The following is a 22,097-nucleotide window of genomic DNA, read 5'->3' as shown; positions in this document are numbered from 1 at the left end:
ATGTTTAGAGAACTACTTACTCGGGGGATTGCCTGTTTAGAATACATAAGAAAAAGATAATCCCAAAATTGAGCAAGTGGCAGGAGCTTTTATCAACATAGAAGAGCATTTGAGACACCGCGTTATGTGCACCCCTGCTAAGCATTGAAGAAGGGACAGTCAACCAAATGTTGATGTGCGGAAAGGAAATCTGCGTAGAAACAGTTTATCCAGCCACCGTTATCTTTTATCCCCTACAGGGGTACTGATTTATCACTATCCTTGCATAGATCTACACATTGTTCTCAACGTCACCGAGCCAACTGCTTCCCCAAAGTTGACATATTCTCGTGTTGAGATCAAACATTTCGTGGTAACGAACTGTAGTAAGGAGCGACCCGGCTCAATAGTAACCGAAACTCTAAAAACGGAATTTTTATAGCAATAGTTACATCAGAAGAATCGCATTTTGATGCTGATTTTAAATATATAAGTTTCGTTAAGTTTAGACTTACCCATCAAAAGTTACGAGCCTGAGAAAATTTGCCTTATTTTGGAAAATTGGGGAAAACGCCCCTAAAAAGTCATAGAATCTTAAAGAAAATCGCACCATCAGATTCAGTGTATCAGAGAACCTTATTTAAGAAGTTTCAAGCTCCTATCTACAAAAATGTTATTTGTTTTTTTTTTTTTTCCAGGAGTGATCGTGTCGACCCATTGGTCCTAGAATGTCGTGTGAGAGCTCACTCTAACGGAAATTAAAAGTTCTAGTGCCCTTTTTAAGTGACAAAAAAATTGGAAGATACCTAAGCCCCCTCCCATGCTCATTTTTTCACAAAGTCACCAAATCAAAATTCTGAGATAGCCATTTTATTCAGCACAGTCTAAAAACCTAATAACTATGTCTTTGGGAACTACTTACTCCTCCACAGTCCCCGTGGGAGGGGCTGCAAGTTACAAACTTTGACTAGTATGTAATAATAGTAATGGTTGTTGGGAAGTGTATATACGCTTTCAGGGGGATTTTTTTGGTTGGGGAGGGGTTGAGGGGAGGCAGTTATGCGGGGAATCTTTCCATGGGGGAATGTGTCATGGCGGAAGAAAATTTTCATGAAGGAGGCGCAGGATTTTTTAGCATTTTTTTAAAGAGCAATGAAAAAATAAATATGAAAAGTTTTTTCAACTGAAAGTAAGGCGTAGCATTAAAACTTAAATAGAACAAAAATTATCACGCATATGAGGGGTTCACCTCCTCCTAATACCTCGCTCTTTTCGCTAAAGTAACTTTATTAATTTCAACTATTTGTTCTACGGCCTCTGTGATTCAGGGGTCATTCTTAAGGAAATGGGACAAAATTTAAGCTTTAGTGTAAAGAGCGAGGTATTGACGAGGTGGTGAACCCCTCATACATGTAATAAAACATGCGAATATAGAAGTTCGTTACCTGAGCTAATTCGTAAGTTCCGTATATTTTTACTAATAAAAACGTTCGTAAAAAATTAAAAGTTCTAGTTGCTTTTTTAAATAACCATAAAATTGGAGGGTAACTATGCCTACTCCCCCGCTCCTTTTTTCTCGAAATCGTCCGATCAAAAATATGAGAAAGCCATTTAGCCATAAAAATAAATTAATATACAAATTTCGTTTCAATTATTCATGTGCGGAGAGCCAAAATCGAAACATGCCTTAATTTAAAAACGTTCAGAAATTAAATAAAAAACAAGTTTTTTTTTAACTGAAAGTAAGGAGCCATATTAAAACTTAAAACGAACAGAAATTACTCCGTATATAAAAGGGGCTGTTCCCTCCTCAATGCCCCGCTCTTTACGCTGAAGTTTTTTACTGTTTTAAAAAGTAGAGTTGCGAGAAAGAGTCAAACTTTAGCGTAAAGAGCGGGACATTGGGGAGGGAACAGCCCCTTTTATATACCGAGTAATTTCTGTTCGTTTTAAGTTTTAATATGGCTCCTTACTTTCACTTCAAAAAACTTGTTTTTTATTTAATATATAGAATGAATGAAGAAACAATTGTTAAGGAGTTGGCCAATTACCAGGCAAAGAAATTGAAACTGTTCTCAAGGGATTTAGTCAGATTCAAATAGGAGAGACAAGTTCTTGTGCTTGGTGGAATGGTATGTTTTAGCAACAATTTTGGCCATGATTGCTTGTTGTATTCTGAGTTTCTCACACTTTCTGTTGTGATGGAAGGATTCTCTGACATCCACTCTAGGGACAGATGAGAGACAGATTCACAACTATGATCTGTTATCTGAAGCACGCAATCTCAAACTACTCAGTCAAAAAGCAGTTTTTCCAAGATGAGGCAGAGACTGCTTTCGAAATTACTACTATGAAAGCAAAACAGAGGAAGAAATTGACTAGGGCCATATCACCATCATTGGACAATGCAATCTAATTGCTTCCCTCTTTCTTTTTCTTCGCTAAAATCAAGATTTATTTAACAATATTATTGAATTTTTTTTTAATGAAATAAAATTGGCACAAGATTTTGTTTATGTAATTTACATAACGTAAGTGAGACTCGCAATCAAAATCTACCATTAATGCAAGCAAACAAAGTTTTACCGATAATTTTATCATTTAGACAACAGTCTAGACCACCCCAAAATCCACGTTTGACAAAATAAAACAAATTTATTTTTACCTTAAAAGATTTTAACTGCGAATTTATTTAGACGATCCGAACATCCGACCTTGAAAATAATTGAACTAGATTAAAAATTTAAATAAAATAAAATTTAAACAAAACTGAAAATTTATTTAAATAGTTCAAAATGTATATAATAAAATCAAGGCCGGACAGTACGATTACCGAAAATTAGCTATGCAGAAGAGAACATACTCTAAGAAAAGGGGGCGGTATCCTTTGGTGAATACAAACGGGTTTAGATGGCGTTCCCTTACTTGACGCAGCAAAATTTGAATGGCAGGGTTTCCAGTTGTAACCTGATTTTAAAAGACAAAGTCACAAAAAAGGTAAAAAGTGGACACATGAAGAATTTTGTTCTGCTTTTAGCATTAGTCTTTAGTCAAGTTGAGGAAGGAGTAAATAAAAAAAAATCAATTAAAGAAAAGACGCGAGGATAATTGATAAGACATTGACAAGAATGTTTACGCTTATTTTGGGTAAATTATTTGACAATTTATAGATTATGCAACTTTTGATTGTTTACACACAGGATTTATCATTGGGAAAGCGAAAAATTTTCAAACCTGGTTGTCCCCCAAAAGAGTAAGGGTATAAATGTGAACATTGAATTTTGAGGGGTAGTTAGAACCAAATCAAAAACCACATTGAAGTCCTGGTTATATGCAAAGATGGGTAAAATTTAGAAAATAATCAATTTAAGAAAAAAGTGAGTTTAAAACAAAGAACACGCTTATTTTGGGACAAATTATTTGGCAATTTAAAAATTATGCAATTTTTGATTGTTTACGCGCATGAATTATCATACAAAAGGGGGGAATATTTTAACCCAGTTGTGTCCCAAAAGAGTAAGGGTGTCAATGTGAAACTTTAGTGAATGCTGAGGGCGGTTTTGAACTAAATCAAGACACTATGTGCATCCTGTTTATAAAGAATGTGCATCTGTAATACCTTAGGAATAGCTAAGGGTTTCAACCGGAAACTTGCAGGCCCCCTACTACTCCTATTTCTACAATGGCTGCGACTTCTTATTAATTTGACTGCAACTACTTACGACTTTGACCAATCCTAATTGTAATTGCTTTCAAGTAATTTTGAATAGGTCATTGGTCAACATCAAAACATATTATTCGCATGCGGGCTGTTAAAAATGTTTATCAGCAATAGCTATGGAACAGCCGAGGGTATTAAGTAAAAACTTTCAAGGCTTGTTGAAAGAGATGTTGGAAAGTGACTGACAGGAAGGGAGTAACACTCCTCCTTGTTCTTTTTATACCCTCCGAACCTGGTCAACATTGATCGGAGTTTTAAAAATGCCAGTTTTTCAAGATAGTCGAAAAATCGACTATCTACTAGCCCTGTAAGCCAATAGCCAAGACGAAAAAAAAATCAGGCATTTACTGGGGTAGTAGTAGCTAAACCATTTTCTACCATCTACTAGGAGTAGCTAAAACTATTTTCGAGCTTGTTTGCTGCATAGGAGTCCACTTAGTGAAGACACTTATGAATTTCACGGTGGTAGAATTTCTCCCCGGAAAATTTCCCCAAGAACATTTTCTCCTACAGAAAATCTATCCCATGAAATTTTTGGGTGGTGGACGTCAACCCCCAAATTTTCTAGCTAATTGGAGAGATGAAATTTAAGTCCCAGCTTTTTTTTACCCCAAATCTTTTAGTTATTTGAGAATCTTATGCTATTTTGAAAACCTAGACACATATTTTTCCTAAGATTAACCTCTGACCTTCCTTTAAAGTCAAAAGCCAGGTTCAATTCCCCCCAAACATTCCCCTTCAATTTCAACTGAATCACGATTCCATATTGTTCCTGAGATAATGAAGATGTGCTATTTTGATAACCTGGGTACACAAGGCCTTTTTTTTAGTCTACATTGCTACTTAGCCAGGAATTGATTTTTTAGATCATCAGGCAACTTATATTGTCTTTTGATTTAAGTAACTATTTAACAATGAATAGAATAGAAGTAATATATAGGCTTGTAGAACAAGAAAGCTTAGGTGAACTTGAGAAAAAATATTTGAGCCCTCCCCCTATCCTCTGTACCCTCCTACAAGTCATAGCTTGAGTTTCATTTGGCAGCCCCAACGCTCCCTTAAAGTTTAAGCTTGCTAATCCAAAGAAATACAAAGATATTTCAGATGCTCTATTTTGATAACCTCGTACCGTATAGTATCTTCTGACTTGCCTTCAAACTTAGATGCGATTAGATTCTAATTGCCAAAGGAATTTATAACATAAGATCGTTGAATTACCAAAGACGACATTTTGAAATTGATCCCCCATTCAAAATTTTAAGTTCCCCTACCCCTCCCACTTCTTTCTTTACCTTTAATTTTTTACTCCATTCGCCAAAATATTCTAAGAATCCTGCAAATTTGGTGTTTGATAGCCAGTATGTGTGAAGCCTTTTTAATTTCCAATTTCTCCAATTTGAAGGTCAACGTACACTTTCCCCCTTCCCCATCCCGCAAAAAAGGTTTCTGAAGGTTTCACCTTGATGCCTGAGACTGGGAAAACTTGCTAGACTTTTGAAAAAGGGGGAAAATAGATCCCATGTGTGATCCCAGGATCGGGACAGCTGGGCTGCTATATACTTTGTAAATTATTAATTCAGAATTAGCGCGTCCGTAGCCTCAACAAAGTAAGATGGTTAAATTTTCGGTTCCTTATCCAGTTCTGTAAAAAACAGCTTTGTCCAGCTCGCAACTTTGACTTGTCTTATGACATTATTAAAAATTATCGTATCAATGTTGTTTGGTTATAACATTCTTTGAAATCTTTGATTATTCAGAGACTTGCTGGAAGTAAGTGGGGATGTCATCCTAAACTTATATTGGATTTCCAAAAATTATACATTCGTTCAGATCTAGAATGATATCCAATTTTTTCTAAGCTCGTCCCCCATCCTCATTTAAAATTCCTGAATCTTAACAAAAGTCTGCTATTTGAATAGCTTTGGGTCTGCATAAGCATACTCCTCTGTCCAAGTTAAAAATATTGTCTGGATTGGTCTCCCTAAGTGAAAGAGCATCTAGTCCAAGGATTTAATATTTCCCGCAAATCCAGGCTTATAGAACCAAGCATGCTTTATATGCTCAGAATTCAGCCTGTCACAATGCCCATTCATCATGGAATCAATTTCAACTGGAGGTCGCAAATTGGAATCCTTGGAAAGAATACTCTCCTTATGCATATCCCTTTACTGAGTCCCCTCCGTGGAAAATGAGTCCATCAGGTTGTCAAGTAGAACTTATCTCAACTAATAAAAGCCTGATTCCTAATTATCAGATCGAAAATATTTTTGCTGAACAGATCTCAAAGACGTAGGATAACCATAGAAAAATATATACAGATGGATATGTCAAGAGTGAAAGGAATGGAGCAGGAGCATTTACCCCATCCCTGAACTTGAGCCTCTATTCTCCTCTCCCCCTTGGATCCTCTATTTTGTCTGCTAAATTATATGACATTCGCCTGGCCCTGGATGAACTTATAAATTATAACATAGAATCTGAAAACATACTCTGTCTCTCTGACTCCCAGCATTACTATAGCTCCAAAATGCTAATAGAATTGCCAATGACAAGGATTTATATAATGTTAGAAGACAGCTTCTTAATCTTAAGACTAAAGGCAATCAAATTTATTTCCAATATGTTCCAAGTCATAAAGGCATCAAATATAATGATACGGCAGATTCTCTAGCAGCAAAGGCTTCTATGTTCAACCATAGTCCTTTTCTCTGACCTCAATTCACGAGATATTTTCTGGCAAAGACCTAATGTTAATTACAGTAAATCTCTTTATCCCCGTTTTATTCTAGGCAAAATACTGTGTTATTTAAACGGTAACCAAACCAAGTCCTGTTTTAGTACGTTTCTTTACCATGTTTCATAAGGTACCAATGAAAAATTGACTAGGCCGAGTTCTTCATTAATTGCATGCTATTCCCGTCATTAACAAGAGCTAAGAGCTCATATGGCACTTGTGACGAGGCGAGAAGAGCTAAGAGCCAAGAGATCATATGGTATGAGCTCTAACAAAATTCTATGAATCAATAGATTGATTTAAAAAGGAAAATAAGAGGCTTAATGCCGGTCAGGATTTAAAATAAGAACTCTGAGTCACGATGTCCTTCTAAATATCAAAATTCATGAAGATCCGATCACCCACTCGTAAGTTATAAATACCTACTTTTTTCTAATTTTTCCTCTCCCTTTAGCCCCCCAGATGGTCGAACCTGGGAAAACGACTTTATCAAGTCAAATTGTGCAGCTCCCTGACACGCCTACCAATTTTCATCGTCCTAGCACGTCCAGAAGCACCAAACTCGCCAAATCACTGAACCCCTCCCCCCAACTACTCCAAAGAGAGCAAATCCAGTACAATTCTGTCAATCACGTATCAAGGACATTTGTTTATTCTATCCACCAAGCTTCATCCTGATTCCTCCACTCCAAGTGTTTTTCCAAGATTTCCCCCTCCAACTCCCCCCAATGTCAAAAGATCTGGTCGAGATTTGAAAAGAGCTCTGAGACATGAATTCCTTCTAAAAATCAAATTTCATTAAGATCCGATCATCTATTCGTAAGATAAAAATACCCCAACTTTCACGTTTTTCAAGAATTCCGGTTTCCCCCTCCAACTACCCCGAATGTCACAGGATCTGGTCGGAATTTAAAATTAGAACTTTAAAGCACAAGATCCTTCTAAATATCAAATTTCATTAAGATCTGGTCACCCTTTCATAAGTAACAAATACCTCAATTTTCAAAATTAACCCCCCTCCCCCAATTCCACCAAGGAGAACAGATCCGGTCCGGTTATGTCAGTCACGTATCTTAGACAGATTTCTATTCTTCCCATCCAGTTTCATCCTGATCTCACCGCTTTAAGTATTTTCTAAGATTTCCGGTCCCCCGAACTGCCCCCCCCCAATTACGCTTGATCCAGTTGAGATTTAAAATAAGAGATCTGAGTTACGAGGTCCTTCTAAATATGAAGTTTCATGAAGATCCGATCACTCGTTCGTAAGTTAAAAATACGTCATTTTTTCTAATTTTTCAGAATTAAATCCCCCCCCCCCCAATAGAGCGGATCCGTTCCAATTATGTAAATCACGTTTGTAAGACTTCTGCTTATTTTTCCCACCAAGTTTCATCCCGATCCCTCCAATCTAATCGTTTTCCATGATTTTAGGTTCCCCACCCCAAACTTCCGGTGAGGATTTAAAATAAGAGCTTTGAGACACGATATCCTTCTAAATATCAAATTTCATTGAGATCCGATCACCCGTTCGTAAGTGAAAAATACCTCATTTTTTCTAATTTTTCAGGATTAACCCCTCCCCCAACTACCCCAAAGAGAGCGGATCCGTTCCGGTTATGTCAATCATGTATCTAGGACTTGTGCTTAGTTTTCCCACCAAGCTTCATCCCGATCCCTCCACTCTAAGTGTTTTCCAAGTTTTAGGTTTCCCCCTCCCAAATCCCCCCCCCAATGTCACCAGATCCGGTCGGGATTTAAAATAAGAGCTCTGAGACACGATATCCTTCTAAATATCAAATTTCATTGAGATCCAATCACCCGTTCGTAAGTTAAAAATACCTCATTTTTTCTAATTTTTCAGAATTACCCCCCCCCCCCCACTACCCCAAAGAGAGCGGATCCGTTCCGATTATGTCAATCATGTATCTGGGACTTGTGCTTATTTTTCCCATCCAGTTTCATCCAGATCCCTCCACTCTAAGTGTTTTCCAAGATTTTGGGGTTTCCCCCCTCCAACTCCCCCCAATGTCATCAGATCCGGTCGGGATTTAAAATAAGAGCTCAGAGACACAATATCATTCCAAACATAAATTTCATTGAGATCCCATTACCCGCTCATAAGTTAAAAATACTTCATTTTTTCTATTTTCTTCCGAATTAACCGGCCCCCCACTCCCCCTCCCCCAGATGGTTAAATCGGGAAAAAGACTATTTCTAATTTAATCTGGTCCGGTCCCTGATATGCTTGCCAAATTTCATCGTCCTAGCTTACCTGGAAGTGCCTAAAGTAGCAAAACCGGGACCGACAGACAGACCGAGAGAATTTGCGATTGCTATGTTACTTGGTTAATACCAAGTGCCATAAAAATCTTTTAACCTTAACCTAACTTGACAGATCACTCCTATTTGCACAATATATTGAAACATTCACTTGCAGCGTCAATTTGAAACACTGACCGTTTATGAAGGGTCATCATACCCCTATTCAAAAATTCAACCGTTGTAAAGTTTCTAATATATAATTGATGGTTAAAAATTGTAGCAGAAAAAAATAAATTGATAAAAATGCATTTTTTAGGTTAATTAGGAAAAAAAAACTTAAAAGTCCAGTCGATATTTTCAAAATCTCTACAAGTCTGCGTTAAAATTATTAAATTTGTATGCACCATTTTTTTAGACAAGTTGAAATAAAATTTTCATAAAAAGCTTAATTCAGAGAGCCCAGAAAACAAGAGCTAAAAGCTCATATAGCACTTGTGACGAGGTAAGAAGAGCTAAGAGCCAAGAGCTCATATGGCATAAGCTCTAGCAAAATTCTAAGAATCAATATTGATTTGAAAGGAAAATCGGAGGCTTAATATCGATCGGAATTTAAAATAAGAGCTCTGAGACACAAGTTCCTTCTAAATATCAAATTTCATTAAGATCGATCACCCATTCGTAAGTTAAAAATACTTCATTTTTTTCAATTTTTCCTCTCCCTCCAGCCCCCCAGATGGTCGAATCGGCGAAACGACTGTTATCAAATCGCGCAGGCCCCTGACACACCTAACAATTTTCTTCGTCCTAGCACGACCAGAAGCACCGAACTCGCCAAAGCGCTGGAACCCCCCCAAACTCCCCCAAAGAGAGCAGACTTGTTCTAATTATGTCAATCACGCATCTAGAACTTGTGCTTATTCTTCCCATCAAGTTTCTTCCCGATCTCTCCACTCTAAGCGTTTTCCAAGATTTATGTTTCCCCCCTCCAGCCCCCTATGCCCCCGGATCCGATTCAAATTTAAAATAGAGCATATCTTTCTATATATCAAGTTTCATTAAGATCCGACCACCCATTCGTAAGATAAAGATACCTCAATTTTCATGTATTCCAAGATTTCCGGTTTCCCCCTCCAACTCCTACCAATGTCACTGGCTCTGGTCGAGATTTAAAACAAAGAGCTTTGAAGCACAAGATCCTTCTAAATATCAAATTTCATTAAGATCTGATCACCCGTTCGTAAGTTACAAATGCCTAATTTTTTCTGATTTATCCGAATTACCCCCCCCCCCCACCAACTCCCCTAAAGAGAGCGGATCTGGTCCGGTTGTGTCAGTCACGGATCTTGGACTGGTAGTCACGTATCTTGGACTTGTACTTATTCTTCCCAACAAGTTTTATCCTGATCTCTCCACTCTGAGCGTTTTCCAAGATTTCCCCCACCCCTCAACTCCCCCTAATGACAATGGATCCGATCAGGATTTAAAATAAGAGATCTGAGTTACGAGGTCCTTCTATATATGAAATTTCATTAAGATCCAATCACTCCTTCGTAACTTAAAAATACCTCATTTTTTCTAATTTTTCCGAATTTACCCTCCCCTCAACTCCCCAAAAGAGAGCGTATCCGTTCCAATTATGTGAATCACGTATCTAGGACTTGTGATTATTTTACCCATCAAGTTTCATCCCAATCCCTCCACTCTAAGTGTTTTCAAAGATTTTAGGTTTCTCCCTCCAACTCCCCCAATATCACCGGATCCGGACGAGATAGAGCTCTGAGACACGATATACTTCTAAATATCAAATTTCATTAAGATCTGGTCTGCTGTTGGTAAGTTAAAAATACCTCATTTTTTCTAATTTTTCCGAATTAACCGCCCCCCCCCCCCCCCAGACGGTCGTATCGGGGAAACGGCTATTTCTTATTTAATCTGGTCTGGTCCCTGGTACACCTTTTAAATTCCATCGTCCTAGCTTACCGTCAAGTGCCTGATCTAGCAAAACCAGGCCCGACAGAGAGACCAACAGAATTTGTAATCGCTATATGCCACTTGGTAAATACCAAGTACCATAAAAAGATAAAAAGTAGTAAACACAAATTATAGTGCTAGATCATTGAAATAGATAAAAACCAAAATCAATGCCCTTAAACATCAGTTGTTTCCAGACATGCTAAAAATATATAACATGAAAGAGATAACAGTGAGGTTTTCTATACCATTCCCCCTTAACAAAATTTTTAGACAAAGCAGACATTTATGTCATCCTTATTTCCAATTAGCATAATAAACGGTCCTTTACTGCAAAAATTAGCATAAATACAAGCAAACAAAGTTCTGCAAATAATAGTGTCATTTAGACAACAGTTCCCGCCATCCCAAAATTAAGCTTTTACATCATCTGAAAATACAACAACCCGTTATTACTGTTACCGATACAAACACTAATTCAAGTCATGTTGCAAGAATGAAACTAGGATTTAAAAGTAAAAGTTTAACTGTAAAATAATAATCATAGGAGATACTTGTGGTCAGTGGAGTGAGGAGAGAGAGAGAGATAGAAAAACTTGATCTTATATACATTTCTTAGCTGTTGTCTGAGACAACCATCACGTTGTACACTTTGTACAAGCAATTAACTCAACCTCGGCATTATAATTTTTCTTTTGTTTATATTGAAACTTTGCATCACTATTACTTGAACCTCCCTGCTAATGGACCCCGCCAGCCTGCTAAGGCTGTAAGTAATAAAAAGGTAACAAAAAATAAGTTTTATCAAGCAAAATAACAAAAGTAAAGAAAAAAAAATCATGAAATTTGGAAAATATTAAAACCAATTTTTAGTTCTGCAATTAAAGAAAAATGCTATTACTAATTTTGCATGCATTTTGCTTTACTCAAAGGAAGATATTGCATACCTGAAGGGCTGGTTTTCTTGGTTGGTTATTCTGACTAGAAATTTTTGGTGCAGTTGGAGGATATTTTTTCGGGGATGGCAAGGGTAAGCTAATCCTAACAGATTTTCCAAATGTCTTTTTAACAGGACTTTGTCTCTGTGCCTCCATCTCTTCTTCTTCTTCATACAAAGAATTGGCTATTGCATTCCTGGAAGTAGGACAGAAGTCAAGACTTTTAAATAATAAGAAAGTATATTAACAATCATACTCTATGTAAAATTATGATTTGGGAAAATAATATGAATTGACTACTTTTTGTAATTTTCATTTAAAAAAGAACTAATTATTTTCATTAAAGAAAAAAAAACAGATTAAAAAACTGACAAAATGAAAGACGAAATTAAGCTTTAAAGACCACAAAAAATCCTACATATGAGTTAAGGCTGCCACCTCCTTAAACCCCAACTCTTTCAGTTAAGAGCAAAATCTGACTATGGCATCTGCTACGGCACTGAGACGAAGAAATTGATATCATCGCTTTTTTGGCTGTCTCTTTTGTTTTTTTGGGTTTGCTTTTTTTAAACAGGGTGGCTTTTACAACATTCTTGTTGTTTAGGGAATTTGTATAATAGAAAGTAAATGTATGAGAAGTGCCAGAAGGTTTGGATTTTGGTGAGCAAATGGTGGCCACTTTACTGCCTATTTTAATCTAATTAAAGCTCTGCATTACATGGCATATCACCTCCTCTGTTCATTCTAAAACATCAAAATAAAGGCCAAACTCTTCAGAACTTTAATAAAGGTTAGTATAAGTATATACTCAAAACTAAGTATGCGAGTCGAAATCCTCTTTCAAAGGTTAGACTAATCATTTAAGAAGAATAGTTTTTCGAAATTTTTTTTTATAAAAGAAGGCATATCATTTGGTTTTTTTTTTTTTTTTTTTTTTATCATGCTGGTATAGATGGATCTCTGAATTCTCAGTTTGAATCATTGGAATGACATCGATTTTTTTTCAAAGATTTACTAATAAAATATTGATAAAAAGTGGAAATTCACACGACTTGAGTTATCCCGGAAACGGAATGCAGCTACAATATTACTTGAGAATTTCTCAACTTCTCCATACCAACAAGTCACAAAAATATAGTTATGCTTTTGTATAGCGGTTGCATATATTTCTCCATAAAATTGTCTAGACTTCTATATATACCGCTGATTATATCTCCACAATTAGTTGTTTATAAATCAAAATTTTTACAGGACGATTCTCTTACTTAATCTGTGTCTAATTTCTAATTTTTGTGCTCAACAGACATATCGAGATTTAAACGTTTGAATTGAATGTCTGGAAATCTCAAGATTAAAATAAATTAATTAGAAATCTACCACAGCTTGAAACCCTGAGAACTAAAATCATCAATCTATACCAATCAAATAGAAAAATAACAAACATATAATCATTTGATTTTTAAAGAGTATTTCAACTCATATACTTAGTTTGAAGCACATACATGCATCTTTATTAGAGTTCATATTTTTCTGTCGATTTCGGTCTTTATTCGAATATTTCAGAATGAATCGAAGAGGAAATAACAACAATGAACTCTAAACTGACAGGACTAGCCATTATAAACATTCATCGAAATATTGAGGTAGACATCGACTGTGTAGTAAATAGATATGGCGGGAGTGGATAGGGAGGAATAGACTTTTCTTGTATAATTGTGAATTCTGTAATTCAAGCAAAATATATTGAACTTTAAAAAGTAGAAAGGTACACTATGTTGTTATGAAAAGAAAAATTTTGATTAGTAAATTTTTTAGATTTTGTCTAAGTTGCCACTGTTTATTAAAACACTATTTTTAAAAAGAAAAAGTGGTTAGTTAATGCTTAATTGCCTGTAGTTAAAAACTTCGTTTTAAATGTCTTCTATGCATTTCTATCTCTTCGTTCTGTTTTTCTTGTTACAAGGCAAAAAATTATGCAGAAAATACTAAATACCATATTTATTTTCATAGATGGTGAACAGCTTTTTATTCATTTTATTTTGTATTTCTCGACAGTTATACCATTTTAATTTCCAACAGATTTATTAGAACTTTAACCCTCACCAGATCTTAGATTGAATTATGACCATTTCCACTACCCACATATGACACATAGTTGTAGATGTTCTCTTTAAATTGCGGGTATTTCTTTGTTCACAAATTTATAGAAGCAAACCTATTGTGCACCACCCCTCAAAGAAAATCCTGGATCCACCCCTGTCCAGTGATGACTATTACCATGCTTACAGATCAGAAGACGCTTCTTGAATTAAAATTTGACACCTCCACCCCTCCCTTAGAATATAACCTGCCTGTACCACAGGCAAATATTATGATTATTAGGATCATAAATAATGTGTTGCCAAGAAAGGCAGAAAACAATTTTTGGGAACCCTTTCTACAGGATGGCCAAGAGCAGGGAAAAAATAAAGTAAAAACTGAAACTTATTACATGGGTAAGTTAAAGCAAAAAAAGAGAAAAAAAATCTCCTTCTATTGATTAACAGTCAAATTCATACCTTTTATCAATTGCACTGACTGGGCCAGGATTAATAAGTTCCCTTTTCTGGAATTCTTTGCTGTTTCTGCTGTTATTACCATTGTGCCTATCTGATTTGTTCTCAAAACCTCCTAAAAGCTTTTCCAGCCTTTCTTCGGGTTCTTCAAATGCAGCAGGAGGTCGAAATGGTTCTGACCTAACATATCCAAAAATTAAGTTATATACATTCAGAAGTTTTAAATTACTAGCCAGGCTAAATTGCAAGAATGGTTTAAAAAGACCTTCTTCTTGACGAGTATGAATGATAGGAGCAAAAGGAAGACTAATATATACTCATATTATAAGAAAGATTAAAAAACCACCAGTCTTAAAAAGCAGGAAGGAATGACATAGAAATACCAATGAATGCAGTGTAGTTTCACTAGATGACAAACAAGCCATGAGTGCAGACACATTGCTGACGCAAAAAAGAAGAGAATTCAAGAAAATGCCAGTCTATCTTAATAATAAATCTGCATATGAAAATTTTTCCAACTGAAAAATAGATTAAAATACATTGTTATAATTTAATGCAGAAGAGCATTAGAAGGGAGTTGGCAAGTAGGAATAAGTCTTGGCTAAAATATTACAGGGAAACAATAGGTTGGTATTTACACCATATTGGTAACTACTAGAATTTAGAGGTGAAGGGTGGTGGGAAGTAAAGTCAGTATTAAATGAAATAAGATACGTACATAAGTGGAAGGCACAAAACAAACTTAACTTAGAAATCATGGGTCAATACATTAAGGAGGACCTGAATAACACTCAGCAGGTATAAAATTATAGAGCAAGAAAAGAGGGATCATTGTCTCTGGATCATTAGAATAATCCAAAGCAGGTATGTGAAGAGAAACCACATTTTGAATTGTGTTTGAAGTCCTGAAATTAAGTTGTAACTAGTATCTAGATCATGTTCCCTTCCCCTTGCTGACAAGATTAAAAATGACATACCTGCAAACAGGTTGAATTTTGGTCATAGAGGATATCAAAACATAGGTCCAAGAGGTTATGGTCAGAATTACAAAATAGGAGCACTTTTAGGCACCTATTTTTTAACTTTCAATAGTAATGGGAGGGTTAGAACTTTTTTGCCCAAGTTCAAAGTATCTATCCCAGATAAGAATGCTTAAGGGTCAATACAGTCATAGGTAAAGATAGGTTCTGTCCCCAATTTTGGAACAAACATAGATAATTTTAGGTTAAAATGACAAAAAAAAAACATTTTGAGCTTACAATTTTCAGGTATTTTGTGCATATTACCTCAAATTACCTTAAATTGCATCTGTCAGCACTTAGACAATCCTGTAATCCCTGGTCAGTCAAGATAGTGTGCTGATAAATCAGGTGAGCCCCAAACTAATCCCAAGGAGGAATCCCTTCTCTCCACCCAAGTATCAGATTACTCTACAGCTATGATAGAACAAGTCCAGTGGTATGGAGATTATTTACTTAAATGTTGCAATATAGTGCATCAATAACGTTGGTCTCAATTAATTGAGTGGTACAGACACCTTGCTGGCATAGGGACAACAGCTAACCTAAGTCAGATGTTGAATGCCAGCAGGTAAAACTATACCTTCAAGTATTTCTCCAACAGCAGAGTATTTCTCCAATGTTGGTATAAATTTTTATTAGACTTTTTTGTTAGGTAAAAGATGAACATAGAAAGTGGCGTACCTAATAATGCTCTTCCAAAAATATTAAATAATAGTATTACAAACACCATTTTTAGCCTTAAAAGAGGTTTAAAGTGCATGAAACAGGATCTATTAATAATATTGAAAAAAAAATCAAATGCAACAAACCCCCCCCCCCCCGCCCTGCAAGACTATGTTTTCTGAAAAAAGAACTAAAAAAAATATACAATTCAATATTCTTTCCAAATATAATAATCACTGTCATAGTAATTGTGCCTTAGTCCCTTCTTTTCTTTAATGGGACCAGCTATAGCCCTAGTCTATACACAATAGTTATGCTGATTTTGCAGATTTAAATTATTTCAAATTAATGGTTTCATAATGTCAAACAAACCCAATTTGAAAAAAAAACAACAAACTTCTATGCATTTCCTAGAGAAACATTCATATAGGAAAGAAAAAAGAAGATATTCACAGTTTTTTTCTAATGGGGTTGATAACACCCTAGTTTCATCCAAGGCAACCAACACCCTCCCTCCCTCCCAAATAAAGCAAGATAGATTCATAAGTTATACCCTTTATAAAGTTGATTTGGTAATTTATAGGTTTACATTAAGAAAATATCTGTAAAATAATCTATTTTTATTTTGTCTAGGTCTATATCATATATATATATATATATATATATATATATATATATATATATATATATATATATATATATATATATATATATATATATTATATATATATATTATATATATATATTATATATATATATATATATATATATATATATATATATATATATATATATATATATATATATATATATATATATATATATATATATATATATATGTGTGTGTGTGTGTGTGTGTGTGTGTGTGTGTGTGTGTGTGTGATTAGCTTGAGTAACTTAGCTATATAAAATGCTAAGTACTTTAGATGCAAAGACAGTCAATAGTGGAACCCAATCACTGACATAAGTGTTGTGAAGCAGAATAGGGTACAATACCCAGTGACTGGACAATCAATTGTCATCATAACAGTTAAACCACTATAAATCTGTATTACAACACCTAAAAATTGGATTGTTTCTCTATTGAATTTGTCTAAGTTTTCTTAAAAAGCATGTGCTTAGCTTGAACATTTTAGTCATCTATCATGCAAGTATTTTAAATACTCAGATGCTCAATAGTAGAGCAGTCATGGACAAACATTTTAAGATTGAGCCTAATCTTGTAAAACAGTGCCTAACTTACACAAAGGATCTCAAAGTTAGAACAAAGCATCTAAACCATAAAAAGACTCAATTTTGGGCAGATTCAATGTACAACAAGTCTTATGAAGCATTCCAAGATGGTAGTCAGCCATTCACAACTATCTAACTATACCATGTATATCCTGTGTCCAAGATTAGGAACATGTTGTCAATATTTATGAAAGATGCATCTTAATTAAACTATTTGTCCAGGGTTAGACACTATCTAAGAACTAGGAATCTTATCCCAAATATATTTAAATGTCTTAGACTGTATACAAAGGACTTTAAAGTTAAAAACTAAGTATCTAAATTTTGGTCCTACATAATTGTGGACAGATTTAATCCATATCATTCATTAGTCTAGTTGGTGAACATTTATTTGAAAACAAATTTGCAGGAAACTTTAAAGAGCTTGAAACCCCTCAAAAGAGGCATCACACCAAAACAAAAAGTACACCACTGGAATCACCATTGTTGAAAACACTGGATAGGAAACTTACAGCCCCCACCTTGAACAACAAGGGAAATCATATTTTTGCATAGGTAGCACTTATGTGCTTTTTTGTTATGTTTTTCTTGGTTGCTAACAGAATGCTGAAATATTGTAGAGTTGTTTGAGGTCTTAGTTAAAAGCTAATTTTTATATTTAATTAGTTTAAAAATTTATATCACAGTTAAAAACTATAGGCTAGATAATAAATTACCTTCTAGGGCCCCATTAAGGGCACAAAATAAAATTCACCCCAGAAGTAACTATTGAATGTGTAAAGAGCATAAAAAAGGCACAAAATGACATATTCATATTCTTGCTAGCTAAATCATGTGAATATGTGTAAGTTTACCAAAAAAACAACCATGATATTTGGAAAGAAGATAAAATCAATAATAGACTGCTACTTTTATTCATTCAGCAAATTTTCTGTGGTGACCAACCACAACATAATAACTGGCAATTCTTTTCAACATAATAAGGGCAACTGTTGCAAGCATACCCCTGGATTCTCTTTGATAAATTTTAAATTAGGGACTTTTTCTATTTTGAAAAGTGGTTGAGTAAGGTGAATTAAACTCTTAGAAATTGAATTCAAAATCCAACTAAAAAATAGACTGCTTTAAAACAGCAATCAATGAGTAATTTTGTGATGCTGGGATTTTTCCCTCTAGAGTTAAAACATGTTTTTAATTCTAGTACACAAGCACAGTTGCTTTAGAACAGTTTCTTATGACTTTTTTAACCTTTCAGGAAATTGTTGTTTTCTTTTAAATATTGGGCTTTAATTTGGTTGAGTTCTGTAATAAAATGGCCTACAATATGTCAAAATGCTCTATTTTAGAGGTTGTTTCATGTGACCCTCATGACTTGATTCACATAAATATGAATAGTACAAAAATAATAAGATCAGGTTTCAAGTGCCCCCTCCCTGCCTATGGGATGACTTTACATCCAATATTTTTTCCTTTTTTACCACCTGATGTTGAATTTGAAAAAAAAATGCTTTTTTGTAGCCAAGATTATGACTTAACAAAATGTAGTAAAACAAATGAATTGCTAAAAATACTTAACCAAATATGATTAAAAATACAGAAAATTGGTGTTAAGTTATCCTATTCTACAGTGCTTTCCAAAATAGCAAGAAGTCCCTCAATTAGAAATTAAGAGTTCCTTCCCCAAATGAAGCCAGATATGGGTCAATCCCTAAATTATATGTAGAAATTTGCTAATTTTGAGGGTTTGCCATTATTTCTTATTAATTGACATTACTAATGTAAAACAAAGCCAATTTGAATAAAAAAAAAAAAACATAATAAAAAACTTTGGAATAAATCTGACTACAGACTTGTTAGGGGAGGGGGAAAAGGGCTGATACATGATTGTAGTAGAAGCAATGATTAGCCTGCTTCTGGGATGAACATTATATGGACAACTTAGGGGGGTAAATATTTTGCAGTTCAATTATTGACTTACTAATAAATTGAAAATACCAAGGGGCCATTTTTAAGCTCTTTCTGAATATAATAATTGCTTTTCTTGCACATCCAATAATTGCTTTTCTTGCACATCCAATTGTAAGCCCTTTTAGGACCCTTAAAAATAATAATTTTATTCTACATTTTTTTGATATAAAAATGGCTTATAACATTTGTTTCAGATTTACTATTAAATTATAAATCCATTTAGTAAAATTTGTATAATTCACAAACAGTGATTTCTCAAGATTGAGAGTTTATTAAGAAACATGGCAGACAGAGAAATAAAGAAATTATTTTGAGTATTTTATCCAACTTGATTGTGATAAAATAATGCTTGTGGATTTTATAACTTTAAAAAATGGATTTATAATTAAATAATAAGTTTGATAAAATTCTAGTTGAGCTATTTTTGTTATCTTAGAAAAAGGCTAGGTTACAAAAATGAAACTTTCAGGGATGGGTCTACAGACTGAAGTGTGTCCCAGGAAGGTATTTTGAATTACCTACCTCAACTCTTCCTCTCTCTAGAAGACCTTGACCTTTCATAAATATTAAAAATCTTATGTGTATGTAGAAATAGATCTTTTGCTTAAATAAAGTATAGCAAAACTGTTTTCAGCTTCACAACTTAGGTCAATCCCAATTTATAAGGTTTCAAAGATCTGCAAATGCACCACCTAAATTCAGAAAATAAAACATTGATGCAGCTGAAAATTCTACTCAAATAACAAGAATTGTATTTTCAGAACTAAAACCATAGAAAAGAAACTAATAAGTGAAAATTAAGGTCAAATGTTTTATTAAGATTTCAATAGGTTATGTTACCTTTCAAATAGGCAAATTTCCAAGATTTAGAAGCAAGAAGAGGATTACCATAGAATCTTGGCAATACCTTCCCAGAATAGGTTATTGGCCCTGAATTCATAACTGAAAGTCTCAGATGTAGCCTACTCAAAAGTAGCCTAGCTAAAACAAATTTTTTTCATAAGTTTGAAATGTATGGTTGAAGCATTTTTTATGCCTAAAATTAGAAATTTTTGGTCATTTTCAAGGGTTCAAAAGGGTTTAAATTAGAATATGTTAGAGATTCTTTCATAATTCAATAATTACTTCAGAGGGAAATTATATTTGAGGGCTTAATGGACAGTGTGTGCTTTCGTACACACTGCCCACACCCTAGGAAGGGTGTGCAAAAGCACAGGATGGCTGGCCCCCAATCCCCCATTGCACTTCCTGGCTGAAGGGCCAAGAAACAGAGATCAGCACCACCAGTACAGACTTTAAAGTCTAATGCTGTATCCTTTACCTTTTTTTTTAATGGGCAGTGGTGTTGTTTGGTAGTGCAGGGGGTCAGATACACCCCAATAATTAGGAGAAAATATTTATTATGTAGCCCATGTTCCTTGAATCTTAAGGTGTAGACCCCTCTTGCTCTCCCCCAATACAGTTCTGGAGCTACACTCCTGTTAATAGGACCCTGAAAGGTAAAACAGTCCATAAAAGCTTAAACAACAGTTTAAAAACATATTTCTGAATAAAACTGGCTAGTGAGAAAAAACTAATAGACCTAATTGTAGATGATTCAGGAATGGTAATTGTTGATTCCTTAGGTAGGCTATATTTCTCTTTCTCATACCAAATTTTCCCAATATGCCTGCAGGCTATTTAAGTCCACCTTTACAAGCCTAGCCTGACTAATGACTCAATATTTTCAATACGATCACCAAATGTTATTTTTGATGAAAAGAATGCATAAAACTATCCTGTACCTTGGAATTTCTTCTGTATCACCCTCCATCAGAGGAAATCCTTCAGAAACACTTTCAGGCAGCAACTGCTGGGTAGATCTCACTGAATCTTGATCCATTAAAGCTAAAGTCTGATATTCACGCAATGAGAATTGTTTAAGCCACCTAAATATAAGGACGTAATATCTCAAAGTTCAACCACATGACCTTGCAAATTAAATTCTAGTCAATGGACCGCCAAAAAGTTGATTAGAAACTGATGAAAGTAGCGTGCTATATTTACAAAATGGCGTCAAACTAAAAAAAATGTAATTGTAGATGACGCTGATTTCAGAAAACAAATGGATTGTAGCCTAGTTTCCAATGACTTTTTGATTCTTGAGAGACAAATATGCCACCAAAAATTTTCCTTGGCTTTCTTATGGTAATTCTATTCTGACAAGTCTTATTCTAGAAATCATAGAAAAGTCAGAGCGACATGAACCGTTTCTTTAACTTTTTTTCTGAACGTAATTTGGGATCTTAGAAATTTTAAGCATATGCCTTTGGTCTTTTTTTAACTGTTTTTACTTTAACAGAATTAGAAATTGAAAGGAAAAGACATGCACGCTTGCAATTTGAAAGCACTGAATATTTTGCATTTATTATTACTCCTCATATGGTGGGTTGAATAAAATGTGTTAACTAAGATTAAAACCTACCATAAGCGTTCTACATTGTGTTTCTTGACTACGTTCTCTAAAGTGTATCAAAATTCCCGAGATGAAAGAAGAGAACAGCACCCTTGAATCTCAAACGTTAAGAATGGACTGTCACTAATGCAGTGGTTTTACATTGGCCTAGCAGGTACACCATACTGGTTTACTTAAGATCCGTAAGAATGTAAATTCTTAACTAAATAGCGAATGACTAAAAACATTCAGATTGATGAAAACATACACTAAGTAGCCTATGTTACGGATTAACAGTATATATGCACTATTAGCCAATTGGCTCACAATATTTTTTAAGCACAAAACAAATAAAAACATATAGTTCTATAATTTGTCTGATAACTGCCTTATTGAGGTCCTTTCTTTCAAGAGTTCAGCAAAACAGACATTTTGTTGCCATGTAGAGCTCCGTCCTAATTATTATTACGACTTTTCTTGATTGGGGAATAATAGTAATCAAAATTGATGGTTTTGGTGCAATAGATCAAAGAAGGTGCATTGTATTAAAAAGACCAAATTTATTCATTTATATTTTATTATAAATCATATTATTAAAGCAAGAGAGTATCCAGTTA

At 34.6% G+C, this 22,097-nt stretch overlaps 1 protein-coding gene across 2 annotated transcripts in view; it reads right to left on the bottom strand.

The window, feature by feature from the left end:
* Positions 1 to 21,078, bottom strand: part of LOC136041911 (uncharacterized) — a 63,986-nt gene extending 42,908 nt beyond the window's left edge. The window contains exons 1-3 of one of the 2 annotated variants that reach the window (XM_065726710.1): positions 20,831 to 21,078; positions 14,164 to 14,340; positions 11,615 to 11,801 (exon numbers count right to left, since the gene is read on the bottom strand). In XM_065726710.1, the coding sequence (XP_065582782.1) occupies positions 11,615 to 11,801; positions 14,164 to 14,340; positions 20,831 to 20,928 (462 nt within the window). In that variant the 5' untranslated portion in view covers positions 20,929 to 21,078. The remainder of the gene's footprint in view (positions 1 to 11,614; positions 11,802 to 14,163; positions 14,341 to 20,830) is intronic. The other variant, XM_065726712.1, reaches the window with a different exon arrangement.
* Between the last annotated feature and the right edge of the window lie 1,019 nt (positions 21,079 to 22,097).

Source organism: Artemia franciscana, unplaced genomic scaffold, assembly GCF_032884065.1.
Source record: "Artemia franciscana unplaced genomic scaffold, ASM3288406v1 PGA_scaffold_49, whole genome shotgun sequence".
Lineage (NCBI taxonomy): Eukaryota > Metazoa > Arthropoda > Branchiopoda > Anostraca > Artemiidae > Artemia > Artemia franciscana.
The sequence above is the reverse complement of the archived record's forward strand: the minus strand, read 5'-3'. Positions and strand labels throughout refer to the sequence as shown.